A 14,721-nucleotide genomic window follows, 5' to 3' on the forward strand; every position below is an offset into this window, starting at 1 on the left:
TATTCAGCCAGTCACCGCTTCCTGCTGGGCCCCCTCTCCCCCTCCCAGCGCCCTCAAATCCCTCCTCTCCGCCTCTGTCTAGATCAGGCTCTTTATCTGACCTCCACCCGGACGGTGACAGGCGATTCAGATTTATGTCCAGAGCTTTGGTTCCCCTTCCTCCAAACCTTTTTCTCCCTCTGTAGAGGACACGCCAGAACCTGGAAGTCCTTGGTTTTTTGTGTCCTCCTGCAAGTTCCCTAAACTCTTACTTCCAGTGTGCCCACTATTCCAGAATGTGCCCCTTTTTCTCCATCTCCAGCGCTAACACTTCGTCCCAGCTCCCATCACTTCTCTCCGGAACTTCCATAGTGCTGACTCTCGGCCCTTTAATTAATTCTCTGTAAAGCAGCTGGAGTGATTTTTGTAAAACAGATAATGCAGTTTGAAAATGGACAAAGGTAGAACGCGGGGCCGGGCGCGGTGGCTCAAGCCTGTAATCCCAGCACTTTGGGAGGCCGAGGCGGGTGGATCACGAGGTCGAGAGATCGAGACCATCCTGGTCAACATGGTGAAACCCCGTCTCTACTAAAAATACAAAAAGTTAGCTGGGCATGGTGGTGCCTGCCTGTAATCCCAGCTACTCAGGAGGCTGAGGCAGGAGAATTGCCTGAACCCAGAAGGCGGAGGTTGCGGTGAGCCAAGATCTCGCCATTGCACTCCAGCCTAGGTAACCAGAGCGAAACTCCGTCTCCAAAAAAAAAAAAAAAAAAAAAAAAAAAAAAAAGGTAGAACTCTTTTACACTGTTGGTGGGAATGTAAGTTAAGTCAACTATTGTGGAATACAGTACGGCGATTCCTCAAAGACCTAGAACATTTGGCCCAGAAGTCCCATTACTGGGTATATGGCCAAAGGAATACAAATCAGTCTGTTGCAAAGATACATACACGGGTATGTTCACTGCAGCACTATTTAAAATAGCAAAGACATGGACTCAACCCAAATGCCCATCAGTGATAGACTGGATAAAGCAAATGTGGTACATACACACCATGGAATACTATACAGCCATCGAAAGGAATGAAATCATGTTCTTTGCAGGGACATGGATGGAGCTAGAAGCTATTATCCTTAGCAAACTAATGCAGGAACAGAAAACTAAACACCGAACCGCATGTTCTCACTTGAAGTGGGAGCTGAACAATGAGAACACACAGAGACAGGGAGGGGAACAACACTGGGTCCTGTCAGGGTGAGGGTTGGGAGTGGCGAGGGAGAGCATTAGGAAGAGTAGCTAATGCATGCTGGGCTTAATACCTAGGTGATGAGTTGATAGGTGCCGCAGATTAGCATGGCTCACATTTACCTATGTAACAAAGCTGAGCATCTTGCGCATGCACCCCAGAACTTAAAGAAAATGGACAAAGGACATGAATAGACATTTCACTGCTGTCACAGTTGGCAATATGTGCATGAAAAGGTGTTAAGCATCATTAGTTATTGATTAGGGAAATACAAATTAAAGCCACAATCGATTTGATCACTAAGCACTTCTTGGAATGGGTAAAATAAGAGTGCTAGGCTGGGTACGGTGGCTCACACCTGTAATCCCATTATTTTGGGAGACGGAGGCAGGTGGATCACCTGAGGTCGGGAGTTCGAGACCAAACTGACCAACATGGAGAAACCCTGTCTCTACAAAAAATGCAAAATTAGCCGCGTATGGGGGCACATGCGTGTAATCCTGGCTAGTCAGGAGGCTGAGGCAGGAGAATCGCTTGAACCCAGAGGTGGAAGTTGCAGTGAGTTGAAATCATTCCAGCCTGGGCAACAAGAGCAAGACTCCGTCTCAAAAAAAAAGTAGCTGGGCGCAGTGGCTCACGCCTGTAATCCTAGCACTTAGGGAGGCTGAGGTAGGTGGATCACCTGAGGTCAGGAGTTCAAGAAGACCAGCCTGGCCATCAGGGAGAAACCCCATCTTTGTTTGTTTGTTTGTTTTGTTTTTTTTTTTAAAAAAGTGCTAACACTAAATTCTGGTGAGTATGTGGAGAAACTGGGTTTCACATACATTGTTGATAGGAATGTGAAATGGTATAGCCACCCGCAATTTCTAACACTAAACATGCACTGACTTTTTCATCAAGTATAAAACCAAGTGTTTTCCACCAAGCTTTTCACCACCAAAGGTCTCGGCTCAAACATTACCTCCTCAGTGAGGCCTTCTCTGATCATCCTAACTAAAATAGCCACCTCTGGCTAAGTTGGTGGCTTACGCCTGGAATGCTAGCACTTTGGGAGGCCAATGGCGGGAGGATCACTTGAGCCCAGGAGTTCGAGACCAGCCTGGACAACATAGTGAGACCTCATCTCTACAAAATCTTTAAAAATTAGCTGGGCGGCCGGGTGTGGTGGCTCACACCTGTAATCCAAGCGCTTTGGAGGCCAAGGCAGGTGGATCACCTGAGGTTGGGAGTTCAAGACCAGCCTGACCAATATGGTGAAACCCCATCTTAAAAAAAAAAAAATTAGCTGGGCATGGTGATGTGCCTCTATAGTCCCAGCTACTCAGGAGGCTAAGGTGGGAGGATCAGTTGAGCCCTGGAGGCCGAGGCTACAGTGAGTGTGATTGTGCTATTGCACTCCAGCCTTAGTGACACAGAGCAAGATCCTGTCTCAAAAAACAAAAAAAAATTATATCCAGACTCCCTGTTCATGCAGCAGGGTTTCTGGGGGAGAGTCTGAAACCATAACTAGAAATTAGCCTCCAGTCACTTTGGGAGGGCCTCCCTGACAGCTCTCTCAGGCTTGAGTTTATCCTGCGGGCCCTGGGAGCCACTGAAGGCCACCGAGCAGGAGAAGCACAAAACTAATATCAAAGAAGTTCTCTCGACATTTGGAGTATACATGGGAACCAAAAGACACTGGGGATGGATAGGTCAGGAGAGAGCCTGTTGAATTGCTTCTGTTTGTGAAGGAAGAATTCAAAGAGAGGGGAAAATTGATTCTATCAGTATTTAGGATATAAAATGGACCAGCCTTGATGACAGAGTGCATGTGGGGGTAGAGAAAAGGAAATTTTCAGCCAGATGCGGTGGCTTACACCTGTAATCCCAGCACTTTGGGAGGCTGAGGCAAGCAGATCACCTGAAGTCAGGAGTTCGAGACCAGGCTGGCCAAAATGGTGAAACCCCATCTCTACTAAAAATACAAAAATTAGCCAGGCATGCTAATAGGTGCCTGTAATCCCAGCTATTCAGGAGGCTGAGGGATATATTTATATATATATATATATATATATATATATATATATATATCTTTATGAATTTATATATTATAACATCGACTGGTGAATATGATATATTCATATATATGTGTATGTGTGTGTGTATATATATATATCCCATATATATGAGAGAGAGAGAAAGAGAAAGAGAGATAGGGTCTTGCTCTGTTGCCCAGGCTGGAGTGCCATCTCAGTTCAGCCTTTGTACCCCTGATCCTCCTGCCTCGGCCTCCCGAGCAGCCGGAACCACAGTCATGTGCCACCACTCCTGGCTAATTTTTTGTATTTTTTGTAGAGATGGGGTTTTACCATGTTACCCAGGCTGCTCTCCAACTCCTGAGCTCAAGCAATCGGCCCCCCAAAATGCTGGGATTACAGGCGTGAGTCACCTCACCCAGCCTGAGATATATTTTTGAAAATAATAATACTTATTTTTTTTTTAAAGCACCAGGGGCAACAGAGAAGGCCTCTTTGAAGAAATACCATTTGAACTGAGACCTGAGTGTTGAAAAGAAACATTCCAGTAAAGAGCCAAAGAGCCCCCAGCAGAGATCCAGGAAAAAGGGCCGCAACTGCAAGGGCCCTGGGGCAGGGAAGCTCTTGGCAAGGAGAGTGGTAGAGGCACGAGGTGGAAAATTAGGTAGGTCAGCAACACTCGGCCTACTAGGCCTTTGGTTGGAGTTTTTATTTTAGGTAGCTGAAAAGCAACTGATATTTTTTGGTTTTTTACATTTCCATAGAGATGGGGTCTCGCTTTATTGCCCAGGCTGGTCTCAAATTCCTGTCCTCAGGCCGGGTGCGGTGGCTCAAGCCTGTAATCCCAGCACTTTGGGAGGCCGAGGCGGGTGGATCACGAGGTCAAGAGATCGAGACCATCCTGGTCAACATGGTGAAACCCTGTCTCTACTAAAAATACAAAAATTAGCTGGGCATGGTGGCGCGTGCCTGTAATCCCAGCTACTTGGGAGGCTGAGGCAGGAGAATTGCCTGAACCCGGGAGGCGGAGGTTGCGGTGAGCCAAGATCGCGCCATTGCACTCCAGCCTGGGTAACAAGAGTGAAACTCCTCCTAAAAAAAGAAAAAAAAAAAAAAAATTCCTGTCCTCAAGGGATCCTCTCACCTCAACCTCCTAAAGTGTTGGGATTACAGCCGTGAGCCTCTGTGCCTGGCTGTAACTGACAAGTTTTAAACAGGGTAATGACATGCTCTAGTGAGGGCTAGTCTGGGCAACTGGAAAGCTAATGAGGGGATTAGAGAGATTTTGTTGAATGAAAGGCAGATTGAGGCCTGCTACTTGCCCTCTTCCTTCCCCAGTGCCTCACTCTTCCGCCTCCCAGCCCCCTCAACTGGCCAAAGGGAAGTGGGGGCCCTGCCACCTGTAGGGAGGGTCCCCTGGGGCTTGCCCATGGCAAACAGGAAGTCACAGTCTGTAGTGAGACGGGCCTGGGAATCAGCCACTGAGAAAGTGAGAAAGTGGGTTTCTTGGGTCCCTGAACTCTTTTTCTGAGTGCCTGAAGCAGTGAGAAAGACACAGAGGCAGAGAGAGAGAGAGAGAGAGAGAAAGAGAGAGAGAGAGAGCGAGGAGGCATGGGGCAGATTAAGAACAGATTTAGAAGTTAGAACTTTAGAACACCTGGGTTCTTTCAAAACAATTTTTTTTAGAGACAAGGTCTTGCTGTGTTGCCCAGTCTGGAGCACAGTGGCTAATCCCAGCCATAATCATGGCACACCGTGGCCCGGAACTCCTGGGGTCAAGTGATCCTTCTACCTCAACTCCCCAAGGATCTGGGACCATAGGCGTGCATCACTGTGCCTGGTTTTGAACTGAGGCAGTATGACTTGAGCTCTTAGCCATTACTTAATACAAACATATTGTCCTATTTAATCTTCACGAACAAACAATATTTGTATAGAACTGTTTTCTTTTTCCTTTTTTTTTTTTTGAAGCAGAGTCTCCCTCTCATGCCCAGGCTGGAGTGCAGTGGTGTGATCTTAGCTCACTGCAACCTCTGCCTCCCAGGTTCAGGCGATTCTCCTGCCTTAGCCTCCCAAGTAGCTGGGATTACAGGCGCATGCCACCATGTTCGGCTAATTTTGTATATTTAGTAGACACGGGGTTTCACCATATTGGCCAGGCTGGTCTGGAACTGCTGACCTCCAGTGGTCCACCTGCTCTGGCCTCCCAAAGTGCTGGGATTACGGGCATGAGCCACCACGCGCAGTCTGTTTAGAACTATTATTATTCCCAGTTGATAGAGAAATAAACTGAGGCTTTGAATGATGAAGAGAGTTAGCCAAATGGCGGAGGCACAAGATTCAAACTCAGGTCAACCAGAACCCAAAGTGTGTTAGGGGGTGGATGGGTGGAGGCAAAAAGAGAAGCCGTGAAATGTTTGCTGCATGAATGAATGAATGGGGTGTATGTGAGTGAATAGACATGGATTCAGAACTTGGGATTCAGAAGAGGAGGGAGAGGGAGAAGGAGGGAGCCCCAAAGGCTGAATCTGCTCATGCAGCAAATATTTATCAGGTGCCTACTATGTGCCCAGCACTGTTCTAGGGCACTTGGAATTAGTGGTGAACAACACGGTCTCTGCTCCAAGGGGCTCACATTCTTGTGCAGAAAACAGAAGTGAACAAGTAAACACACAAGATCATTTCCCATGGTGCTGAGAGCTGGGGTGAAAATAAAACAGCGTGGCAGGGAGAAGGCAGGTTGTGTGGGTCTGGAGGGGTTCCTGGAGAAGGGGGCCTGAGGCGTGACCACCCCCTTCCTCTTCAGGGGGACTGCCTGCCGCCCTCGCAGACACTCATGGTTCAGTGCCCTCCAGGCCCCTGCCTGCCCCAGCATCCCCTGCGCGAAGCTGGGTGCCCCGGGGAGTCTGACCAGCATGCCACCTCCTTGCCTCCTCTTCTTCCTCCTCTTCCTCACCCCCATGGGAGTCAGGCCCCAGGAACCTCGACTGGTAAAGGTGGAAGGTATGTCCAAAGAGCAGAAAGGGAAGGGATTGTGTCTGGAAACTTGGGTGGTGGCTGGGGGTTCTCAGCTGAGTCACTTACCCTCTCTGAGCCTCCATTTTCTTGTTTGTAGATTTCAGGGAGGGGTTGGAAGGACTCTGCTGGCTCCTCCACTCCCAGCTTTTGGAGTCCTCTGCTCTGTCACCCAGTGTGAGGAGTGACGGGGGCTCAGAGGTCCCCCACCCATCCCCACACCTCTCTCCCCGTGTCTCTCCACAGAGGGAGATGACGCTGTGCTGTTGTGCCTTGAGGAGACCTCACATGACCCTGCTCAGCAACTGGCCTGGCGGCGGGAGTCCCCGTCGCTCGAACCCTTCTTAAAACTCAGCCTGGGGCTGCCAGGCCTGGGAATCCACGTGGGGCCCAGGGGCATCTGGCTTTTCATCTTCAATGTCTCTCACCAGATGGGGGGCTTCTACCTGTGCCAGCGAGGGCCCCCCTCCGAGAAGGCCTGGCAGCCTGGCTGGACAGTCAGTGTGGAGGGCAGTGGTGAGGGCCGGGCTGGCCGGGCTGGGACAGGGGCAGGAGGAGAGGAGGGGGGCCACCGGGGATGGAAGAGGTGTGGCGGCCCCAGAGGAGCTGGAGAGAGGGACTGGAGGGGCTGAGGGCCGAAACTCAGCTAGGTGGGCGACACCGGCGGCTCTGTGGCCTCAGCATGAGCTGCTTCCTGTCCCTCCGCGGCTCACTGTCTTCTCTCTCTGTCTCTCTCTCCGGGTCTGTGTCTCTGTTTATCTCTGCCTTTAAGTCTCTATCTCTCTCCCTCTCCTGGGTGTCTCTGCATTTGGTTCTGGGTCTCTTCCTAGGGGAGCTGTTCCGGTGGAATGCTTCGGACCTCGGTGGCCGGGGCTGCGGCCTGGAGAACAGGTCCTCAGAGGACCCCAGCTCCCCTTCCGGGAACCTCATGAGCTCCCAGCTGTATGTATGGGCCAAAGACCGCCCTAAGATCTGGGAGGGAGAGCCTCCGTGTGGCCCACTGAGGGACAGCCTGAACCAGACCCTCAGCCAGGGTAAGGAGCTGGCCTCACCCCGGCCGGGAAGGTGGGGGTCCAGAGACAGGGAGGGGAGTGGAAACTGAAGAGGTGAGACCCGGAGGATCAGGCTTTCCATGTCTTCTCTCTCCCTGCCCCAGACCTCACCATGGTCCCTGGCTCCACACTCTGGCTGTCCTGTGGGGTACCTCCTGACTCTGTGTCCAGGGGCCCCCTTTCCTGGACCCATGTGCGCCCCAAGGAGACTAACTTCTCATTGCTGAGCCTAGAGCTGAAGGCCAATCTCTCAGCCAGAGACATGTGGGTCATGGAGAAAGGTCTGTTGTTGCCCCAGGCCACAGCTCAAGATGCTGGAAAGTATTATTGTCACCGTGGCAACCTGACCATCTCATGGCACTTGGAGATTACTGCCCGGTCAGGTAGAGTTTCTCTGTGCGGGGGTCCGGGAAGAAGTGGAAGCCAGTCAATCTTAGATTCCCCCAGCCTCAGGGCTACTCCCAGCCTCACTACATACCCCAACTTCCACACAGAACACTGACTCCAAGTCTTTTTTTTTTTTTTTTTTTTTTTTTTGACAGAGTCTCGCTCTGTCTCCCAGGCTGGAGTGCAGTGGTGCCATCTCGTCTCGGCTCACTGCAACCTCTACCCTCCAGGTTCAAGAGATTCTTCTGCCTCAGCTTCCTGAGTAGCTGGGATTATAGGTGCCCAACACCACACCCAGCTAATTTTTTGTATTTTTAGTAGAGATAGGGTTTCACTATGTTGGCCAGGCTGGTCTCGAACTCCTGACCTTGGGATCCACCTGCCTCGGCCTCCCAAAGTGCTGATATTACAGGCATGAGCCACTGTGCATGGCCAGGCCTAATTTTTGTATTTTTAGTGGAGGTGGGGTTTCGCCATGTTGGACCAGGCTGGTCTAGAACTCTTGACCTCAGGTGATCTGCCTGCCTTGGCCTCCCAAAGTACTGGGATTACAGGTGTGAGCCACTGCACCCGGCCTAGACTTCAAACCTTTCTTCCCTTGCTTCCAAGACACTGCTTTTCTGGGTCTTCACCTACCACTGCCTGCTCCTGCCCACGACCTTGGGTGGAGTCTTCCTTCCTCCCCAACTCCTCCCTCTTGGAGCCATGGGCCCCCTTCTCATCCTTCTCTGCATGCTTTCCCATTTGACCTTGACTCCCAGTGGCTTCTTGGGTCACCATGCCTCGGTGACTCTATTCCAGGCTCCATACTCAGCCATCTCCTGGGCCATTTGATGTCCCATGGACACCTCAGGCTCAACAGATACAAAATCAAACTCAATGTCTTCCCCAAGTATAGTCTTCTTTTTTTTTTTTTTTTTTTTTGAGACGGAGTTTCGCTCTTGTTACCCAGGCTGGAGTGCAATGGCGCGGTCTCGGCTCACCGCAACCTCCGCCTCCTGGGTTCAGGCAATTCTCCTGCCTCAGCCTCCTGAGTAGCTGGGATTACAGGCACGTGCCACCATGCCCAGCTATTTTTTTTGTATTTTTAGTAGAGACGGGGTTTCACCATGTTGACCAAGATGGTCTCGATCTCTTGACCTTGTGATCCACCCGCCTCGGCCTCCCAAAGTGCTGGGATTACAGGCTTGAGCCACCGCGCCCGGCCAAGTATAGTCTTCTTGGTGGCCCTGTGGAAGCAGCAGGCACCACCACCTGCTCCCTTGCCCAGGCTGAGAACTTGGGCATCCTCCCTTTTCCTCACCCTGTCCGGCACATTGGTCAGTGTCCTGCCAGTTCTCTCTCCTTCACACAATCCCACCATGCTATCCTGGCCACAATTCTCAAACCCAACCCCAACTTGCACTGCAAACTTGATCCAAGCAATGTGCTGGGTCCCAGCTGTAACCTTGCCAACTCAACTCTGCCCTTCACTTTGACCATGACTATCCTTACTGCAGCAGGAAACTGATCATTATGCTCCCCTCAATCCACACATTGCCTCTGAATACAGGCATGGATTGCCCAAGATTTGCTCAAAAGACACTGCCCCATGTCCTGTGCCAGGCTCTGTGACAATCCCTGACCTCCTGGGACATAGGCTCCTTCGAGAGAGGAGAGCCTTTTTCACAGCTTGGGACTTTGAATCTGTCTCTGTCTCTGTCTCTGTCTCTGTCTCTCTCTCTCTCTCTCTCTCTCTCTCTCTCTCTCTCTGTCTCTCTCAATGGAGTTTCGCTCTTGTTGCTCAGGCTGGAGCGCAATGATCTCAGCTCACTGAAACCTCCACCTCCAGGGTTCAAGCAATCCTCCTGCCTCAGCTTCCCAAGTTGCTGGGATTACAGGCGACCACCACCATGCCTGGTTAATTTTTTTTGTATTTTTAGTGGAGACGGGGTTTCACCATTTTGGCCAACCTGGTCTTGAATGCCTGACCTCAGGTGATCCGTCCATCTTGGCCTCCCAAAGTGCTGGGATTACAGGAGTGAGCCACCGCACCTGGCTGAGTCTGTGTCTTGCCTCTGAGCCCCAGATTTTTGGTCCTTTGAGGTCTCGGGATTGGGATGTAAGATGCCAGCCTGGGGTCCTCATCTCATAGCCCCTTCCCCCTAGCACTATGGCACTGGCTGGTGAGGACTGGTGGCTGGAAGGTCCCAGCTGTGACTTTGACTTATATGATCTTCTGCCTGGGTTCCCTGGTGGGCATTCTTCATCTTCAAAGAGGTGAGTCATGTCCCCAGTGGATCTGCCCAAATCCTACTCCATCTTCCCCAGGATAAGCCTGCTCTGGTCAGTCTGACAACCATCTTTCTTTCCTCCCATCCCTCCCAACAAGACCCTAGAATCCTGTTCCCCCCATCTCCCTCTAGCCTCCCTCAAACTTCCCAAGCCTCTTGCAATTTTTGTTTGTTTGTTTGTTTTTGTTTCTGGTGAGACAGGGTCCCATTCTGTCACCCCAGCTGGAGTGCAGTGGTGCGATCTCAGCTCACTGCAACCTCTGTCTCCTGGCTCAAGTGATTCTCCTGCCTCAGGTTCCTGAATAGCTGGGACTATAAGTGTGTGCCACCACACCCAGCTAATCTTTTGTATTTTTAGTAGAGACAGGGTTCTGCCATGTCATCCACACTGGTCTTGAACTCCTGAGCTCAGGCAGTCCACCAGCCTCAGCCTACTAAAGTGCTGGGATTACAGGTGTGAGCCACCACTCGAGGCTCCTTTGAATTTTTTTTTTTTTTTTTTTTTTTTTTTTTTGAGACAGAGAGTTTGCTCTATTGCCCAGGTTGGAGTGCAGTGGTGCGATCTCGGCTCACTGCAACCTCCGCCTCCCGGGTTCAAACGATTCTCCTGCCTCATCCTCCCTAGTAGCTAGGCTTACAGGCGCCTGTCTTAGTAGAGATGAGGTTTCACCATGCTGGCTAGGCTGGTCTTGAACTCTTGACCTCACGTGATCCATCCGACTTGGCCTCCCAAAGTGCTGGGATTACAGGCAGGAGCCACCACGCCCGGCCGGCCCCCTTGCAATTTGAACTCCCATCTCCTCTGTTGGACCAACTGACCTCCCCAGTACCCTGCCCCCCAAATCCTTACCCTACCAAGCAGCCCCTCCTCTGATCACTCCCTTTAATTCCCACCAGCCCTGGTCCTAAGGAGAAAAAGAAAGCGAATGACTGACCCCGCCAGGAGGTAATGCAACCCGTTCCCTCCCCAGCACCCTCTACCTTCACTCTATGCCTTGCACTTAATATTTCCTCTGCCCAGGGGGTCTTTGCTCCGTCTCTACTGTTTCAAATACTGCCCAACCTCAAAGCCCAGCTCCAAAGCTACCTCCTCTGTGAAGACCTCCTTGGAAATGATCATCCCAGACTCCTCTATTGGCTGTCCCAGCACAGAGGAGCTAATCACAAGTGGTCACGTTTAACCTCTGAAGGCCTGGACAAAATTTTGAGTGGATCCGCCATTCCTTTCCAAGTTAGCCTCACCGTGCACCTTCCCTTCTCCCTCCAGATTCTTCAAAGTGACGCCTCCCCCAGGAAGCGGGCCCCAGAACCAGTACGGGAATGTGTTATCCCTTCCCACACCCACCTCAGGCCTCGGTAAGAGGCACTGCCCCTCCAGCCTACATAGTTCCGCCCCAGAGCCAGGACTCCACCCCTACTCTCCCCATCCCTCCAATCCGCTGTGCGCCAAGCCTTCTGGAGCTCGGAACTCCGCCCCCGGGATGGGGAGTCCCACCCAGATATGAGCCCCGCCCCTAGAAGCAGGCCCCGCCTCCAGGGCGCAGAGCCCCGCACCCAGGACCCAGAGCCTGAAGTCCCGTTCAAAAGCAGAACCTTGCTCCAGAACTGGAGGCTTCAGATTTAGATCCCGCCCCATGGTTCATGGCCAGGTTCCTAGACTCAAGAGTCCATTCGCAGAGCCCAAAGCATCCTCTCCTTGCGCCCTGCCGCGCGGATCCTTAGCCTTGACCGCCCCCATCTCTTCTGATCCCTCCTTACAACGCCCCTCTCGCCAGGACGCGCCCAGCGTTGGGCCGCAGGCCTGGGGGGCACCGCCCCGTCTTATGGAAACCCGCGCAGCGACGTCGAGGCGGATGGAGCCGTGGGGTCCCGGAGCCCCCCGGGAGCGGGTGAATGACTGGGGGAGGAAAGGGTTGTTCCCCACATGGAGAGGGTTGGAGCGGTCTGTGACCGGAATAGTGGACTGGGGCATGGAGGAGAGGGGGCTTCTCCCCTCTGACTCGGTTCCCCATCCCCATCCCCATCCCCAAATCCCCAGGCCCAGAAGAAGAGGAAGGGGAGGGCTATGAGGAGCCGGACAGTGAGGAGGGCTCCGAGTTCTATGAGAACGACTCCAACCTTGGGCAGGACCAGCTCTCCCAGGGTAAGGCTGCTCTCCCTCGTGGCCCTCCACTTCTCTGTGGTGAACTGTGGACACCTATGGACACCCCTCCTTCTCCACCAGATGGCAGCGGCTACGAAAACCCTGAGGACGAGCCCCTGGGTCCTGAGGATGAAGACTCCTTCTCCAATGGTAACTTGGGGCCTTTGTGGGACCTCAGAGACTTAGGGGTAATTGCAGCACTGTGATACCCCTAGAAGGGGTCCCTGGAGTTCTCTCTCTTTTGCCGCAGCTGAGTCTTATGAGAACGAGGATGAAGAGCTGACCCAGCCAGTCTCCAGGACAATGGGTGTGTGTGAGAACGGTAACAGTCCAGGGGGGAGGTGAAGGATGCTTGGAGGCCAGGAGGAATAGCAACCTCCCTCTTCCCTTTCCAGACTTCCTGAGCCCCCATGGATCTGCCTGGGACCCCAGCCGGGAAGCAACCTCCCTGGGTGAGAGCTGCTTGTGATCAGACTGCCTTGCCCAGCTTGGATGGCGGGGACTCAGCTCTGACACCAGACCCGACTTTGACCTGACTCTGACCCCAAACCCAATCCTGACCTTAGATTTCACTTCTAACTCTATCCTCACCACTGATCCCCATTCCCCATCCTGACCCCCAATGCTCACCCCCTCCCTAACTGTGAATGTCAACACGGCTCTCAATCCGGCACCAGCCTGGACTTGATCTCTGCCGCATCTCAGCCCCAGTGCAGACAGAAAGGTGGACCCCAGCTCGCTCTGCGGCTTCTTCATGACTCTGACTCCCTCCAGTTTTCTGTGGTTTTTTTTTGAGACTGAGTCTCACTCTGTTGCCAAGGCTGGAGTGCAGTGGCTCACTGCCACCTCTGCCTCCCAGAGTTTCAAGCGATTCTCAGGCCTCAGCCTCGTGAGTAGCTGGGATTACAGATGTTCGCCACCACCCCTGGCTAATTTTTGTATTTTCAGTAGAGATGGGGTTTCGCCATGTTGGCAAGACTGGTCTCAAACTCCTGACCTCAAGTGATCTGCCTGCCTCGGCCTCCCAAAATGCTGGGATTACAGGCGTGAACCACCAAACCTGGCCAATTCTGTTCTTGACCTCTTCTCTAGCCATAATCTAACCCCTACCTAATGCTGAATCTACAGCTAACCAGGGCCCCAAACCCGATGCTGGCCGAATTGCCCCTGCCCAGCATAGCTCGGGTGATGCCCCTCACCTTCCTCTGTCCCTCAGTCTCCCTCCCTACCGTAGGCTGTACTTTCCACACCCAAGCCTCCAATTATCCGTCTCTGCCCAAGCAGGGTCCCAGTCCTATGAGGATATGAGAGGGATTCTGTATTCAGCCCCCCAGCTCTGCTCCATTCGGGGCCAGCCTGGACCCAATCATGAGGAAGGTGGGTACTTCTGCTGCCGTCCCCTAAGCTGACTTCACCTCCCAGCCCCCTTCCAGTGCCACCCGTATTCTCCTTGTCCCTGGTTCTGTCCAGATGCAGACTCTTATGAGAACATGGATAATCCTGATGGGCCAGACCCAGCGTGGGGAGGAGGAGGCCACGTGGGCACCTGGGGTGCCAGGTGATCCTCGGGTGGCCAGGTGAGCTGGGACTGCCCCTAGGGGAAGGGGGGAGGGAGGGAGATAGGCAGGGATGGCAGTGGTGCTGGCTGTCAAGGAGGAAGAGGGAACAGGGCTCCTAGGGCCTGGTGGCCAGAGGGAGGGGCTGCTGGACCCTTCCCCATCACTGTTTCTTCTGCACAGCCTGGATCTCCTCAAGTCCTCAAGATTCACGCCTGACTCTGAAATCTGAAGACCTCAAGCAGATATGATGCCAACCTCTGGAGCAATGTTGCTCAGGATGTGTGCATGTGTGTACATGCGTGCAGGTGCGTGTGTGTGCGTGTGTGTGTGTATACATGCCAGTGATACTTCCGGTCCCTTTTGCATTCCCTAAATAAACTCAACGAGCTCTTCCAATCTTATGAAGTAGTGCCCTTGTGTGGGAAGGGAAGGAAAAGCATCTTGAATCCCGTGGAGGAGGGAGGGCTGCCTTCTGCATACAAAGGGCCTTTTCCTGGCACGGTGGCCCACACCTGTACTCCCAGCACTGTGGGAGGCTGAGGCCAGTGTCTTTGACTTCTTTGTGTTTTTCCTGCCTGTGACAGTCTCCTGGGTTCCTGCGCCCCTACTGACAACCCCTGGGGCCAGCTCGCTTTGGCTCTTGGCACAGTATTGCAGGCTACACAAGTTTCTATGTTATTTATTAGTTCCTCAGAACAGGTTTCTGCACCAGAGGTTTGGGCTGACTCCAAGCCTATACTTCGGTCAGCCTTGGAGTTCTGAGTGCCTGGATGGCTTCTTCCATCTATTGTCTGTCAGGTGGCTCACTTCCACGTTGTGTGCCAGAGCCTGGGGATGGATTTTTTTTTTTTTTTTTTTTTTTTTTTGAGACGGAGTTTCGCTCTTGTTACCCAGGCTGGAGTGCAATGGCGCGATCTCGGCTCACCGCAACCTCCGCCTCCTGGGTTCAGGCAATTCTCCTGCCTCAGCCTCCTGAGCAGCTGGGATTACAGGCATGTGCCACCATGCCCAGCTATTTTTTTTTTTGTATTTTTAGTAGAGACGGGGTTTCAC

General features: G+C 52.5%; 1 protein-coding gene across 4 annotated transcripts; it reads left to right on the top strand.

Moving 5' to 3' along the window:
• Positions 1-5,972: 5,972 nt before the first annotated feature.
• On the top strand, positions 5,973-14,079 carry CD19 (CD19 molecule). 4 transcript variants are annotated; one of them, XM_010340825.3, is made up of 15 exons: positions 5,974-6,242; positions 6,501-6,770; positions 7,085-7,288; positions 7,411-7,689; positions 9,842-9,952; positions 10,864-10,912; positions 11,234-11,322; positions 11,742-11,855; positions 12,005-12,109; positions 12,191-12,259; positions 12,360-12,416; positions 12,505-12,561; positions 13,391-13,486; positions 13,580-13,686; positions 13,849-14,079. In XM_010340825.3, exons 1-14 carry the CDS (start codon positions 6,155-6,157, stop codon positions 13,669-13,671), a joined length of 1,680 nt encoding a protein of 559 aa, XP_010339127.1. In that variant the 5' UTR covers positions 5,974-6,154; the 3' UTR covers positions 13,672-13,686; positions 13,849-14,079. The 4 variants fall into 4 exon arrangements, with proteins under 4 accessions (XP_074237992.1, XP_074237991.1, XP_010339127.1 ...); XM_003930229.4 differs by having other exon boundaries at positions 5,977-6,242; positions 13,394-13,486; XM_074381891.1 differs by lacking the exon at positions 11,742-11,855 and having other exon boundaries at positions 5,973-6,242.
• Positions 14,080-14,721: the final 642 nt, after the last annotated feature.

The sequence above is a fragment of the Saimiri boliviensis genome, chromosome 12 (genome assembly GCF_048565385.1).
Source record: "Saimiri boliviensis isolate mSaiBol1 chromosome 12, mSaiBol1.pri, whole genome shotgun sequence".
NCBI classification, from domain to species: Eukaryota; Metazoa; Chordata; class Mammalia; order Primates; family Cebidae; genus Saimiri; species Saimiri boliviensis.

Coding starts and splice junctions, on each gene's coding strand:
- CD19 (XM_010340825.3), top strand. CDS start 6,155: ATGCCACCTCCTTGCCTCCTCTTCTTCCTCCTCTTCCTCACCCCCATG. Junction 7,690..9,841: donor GGAGATTACTGCCCGGTCAG/GTAGAGTTTCTC, acceptor CCTTCCCCCTAG/CACTATGGCACTGGCTGGTG. Junction 11,323..11,741: donor CACACCCACCTCAGGCCTCG/GTAAGAGGCACT, acceptor CCCTCTCGCCAG/GACGCGCCCAGCGTTGGGCC.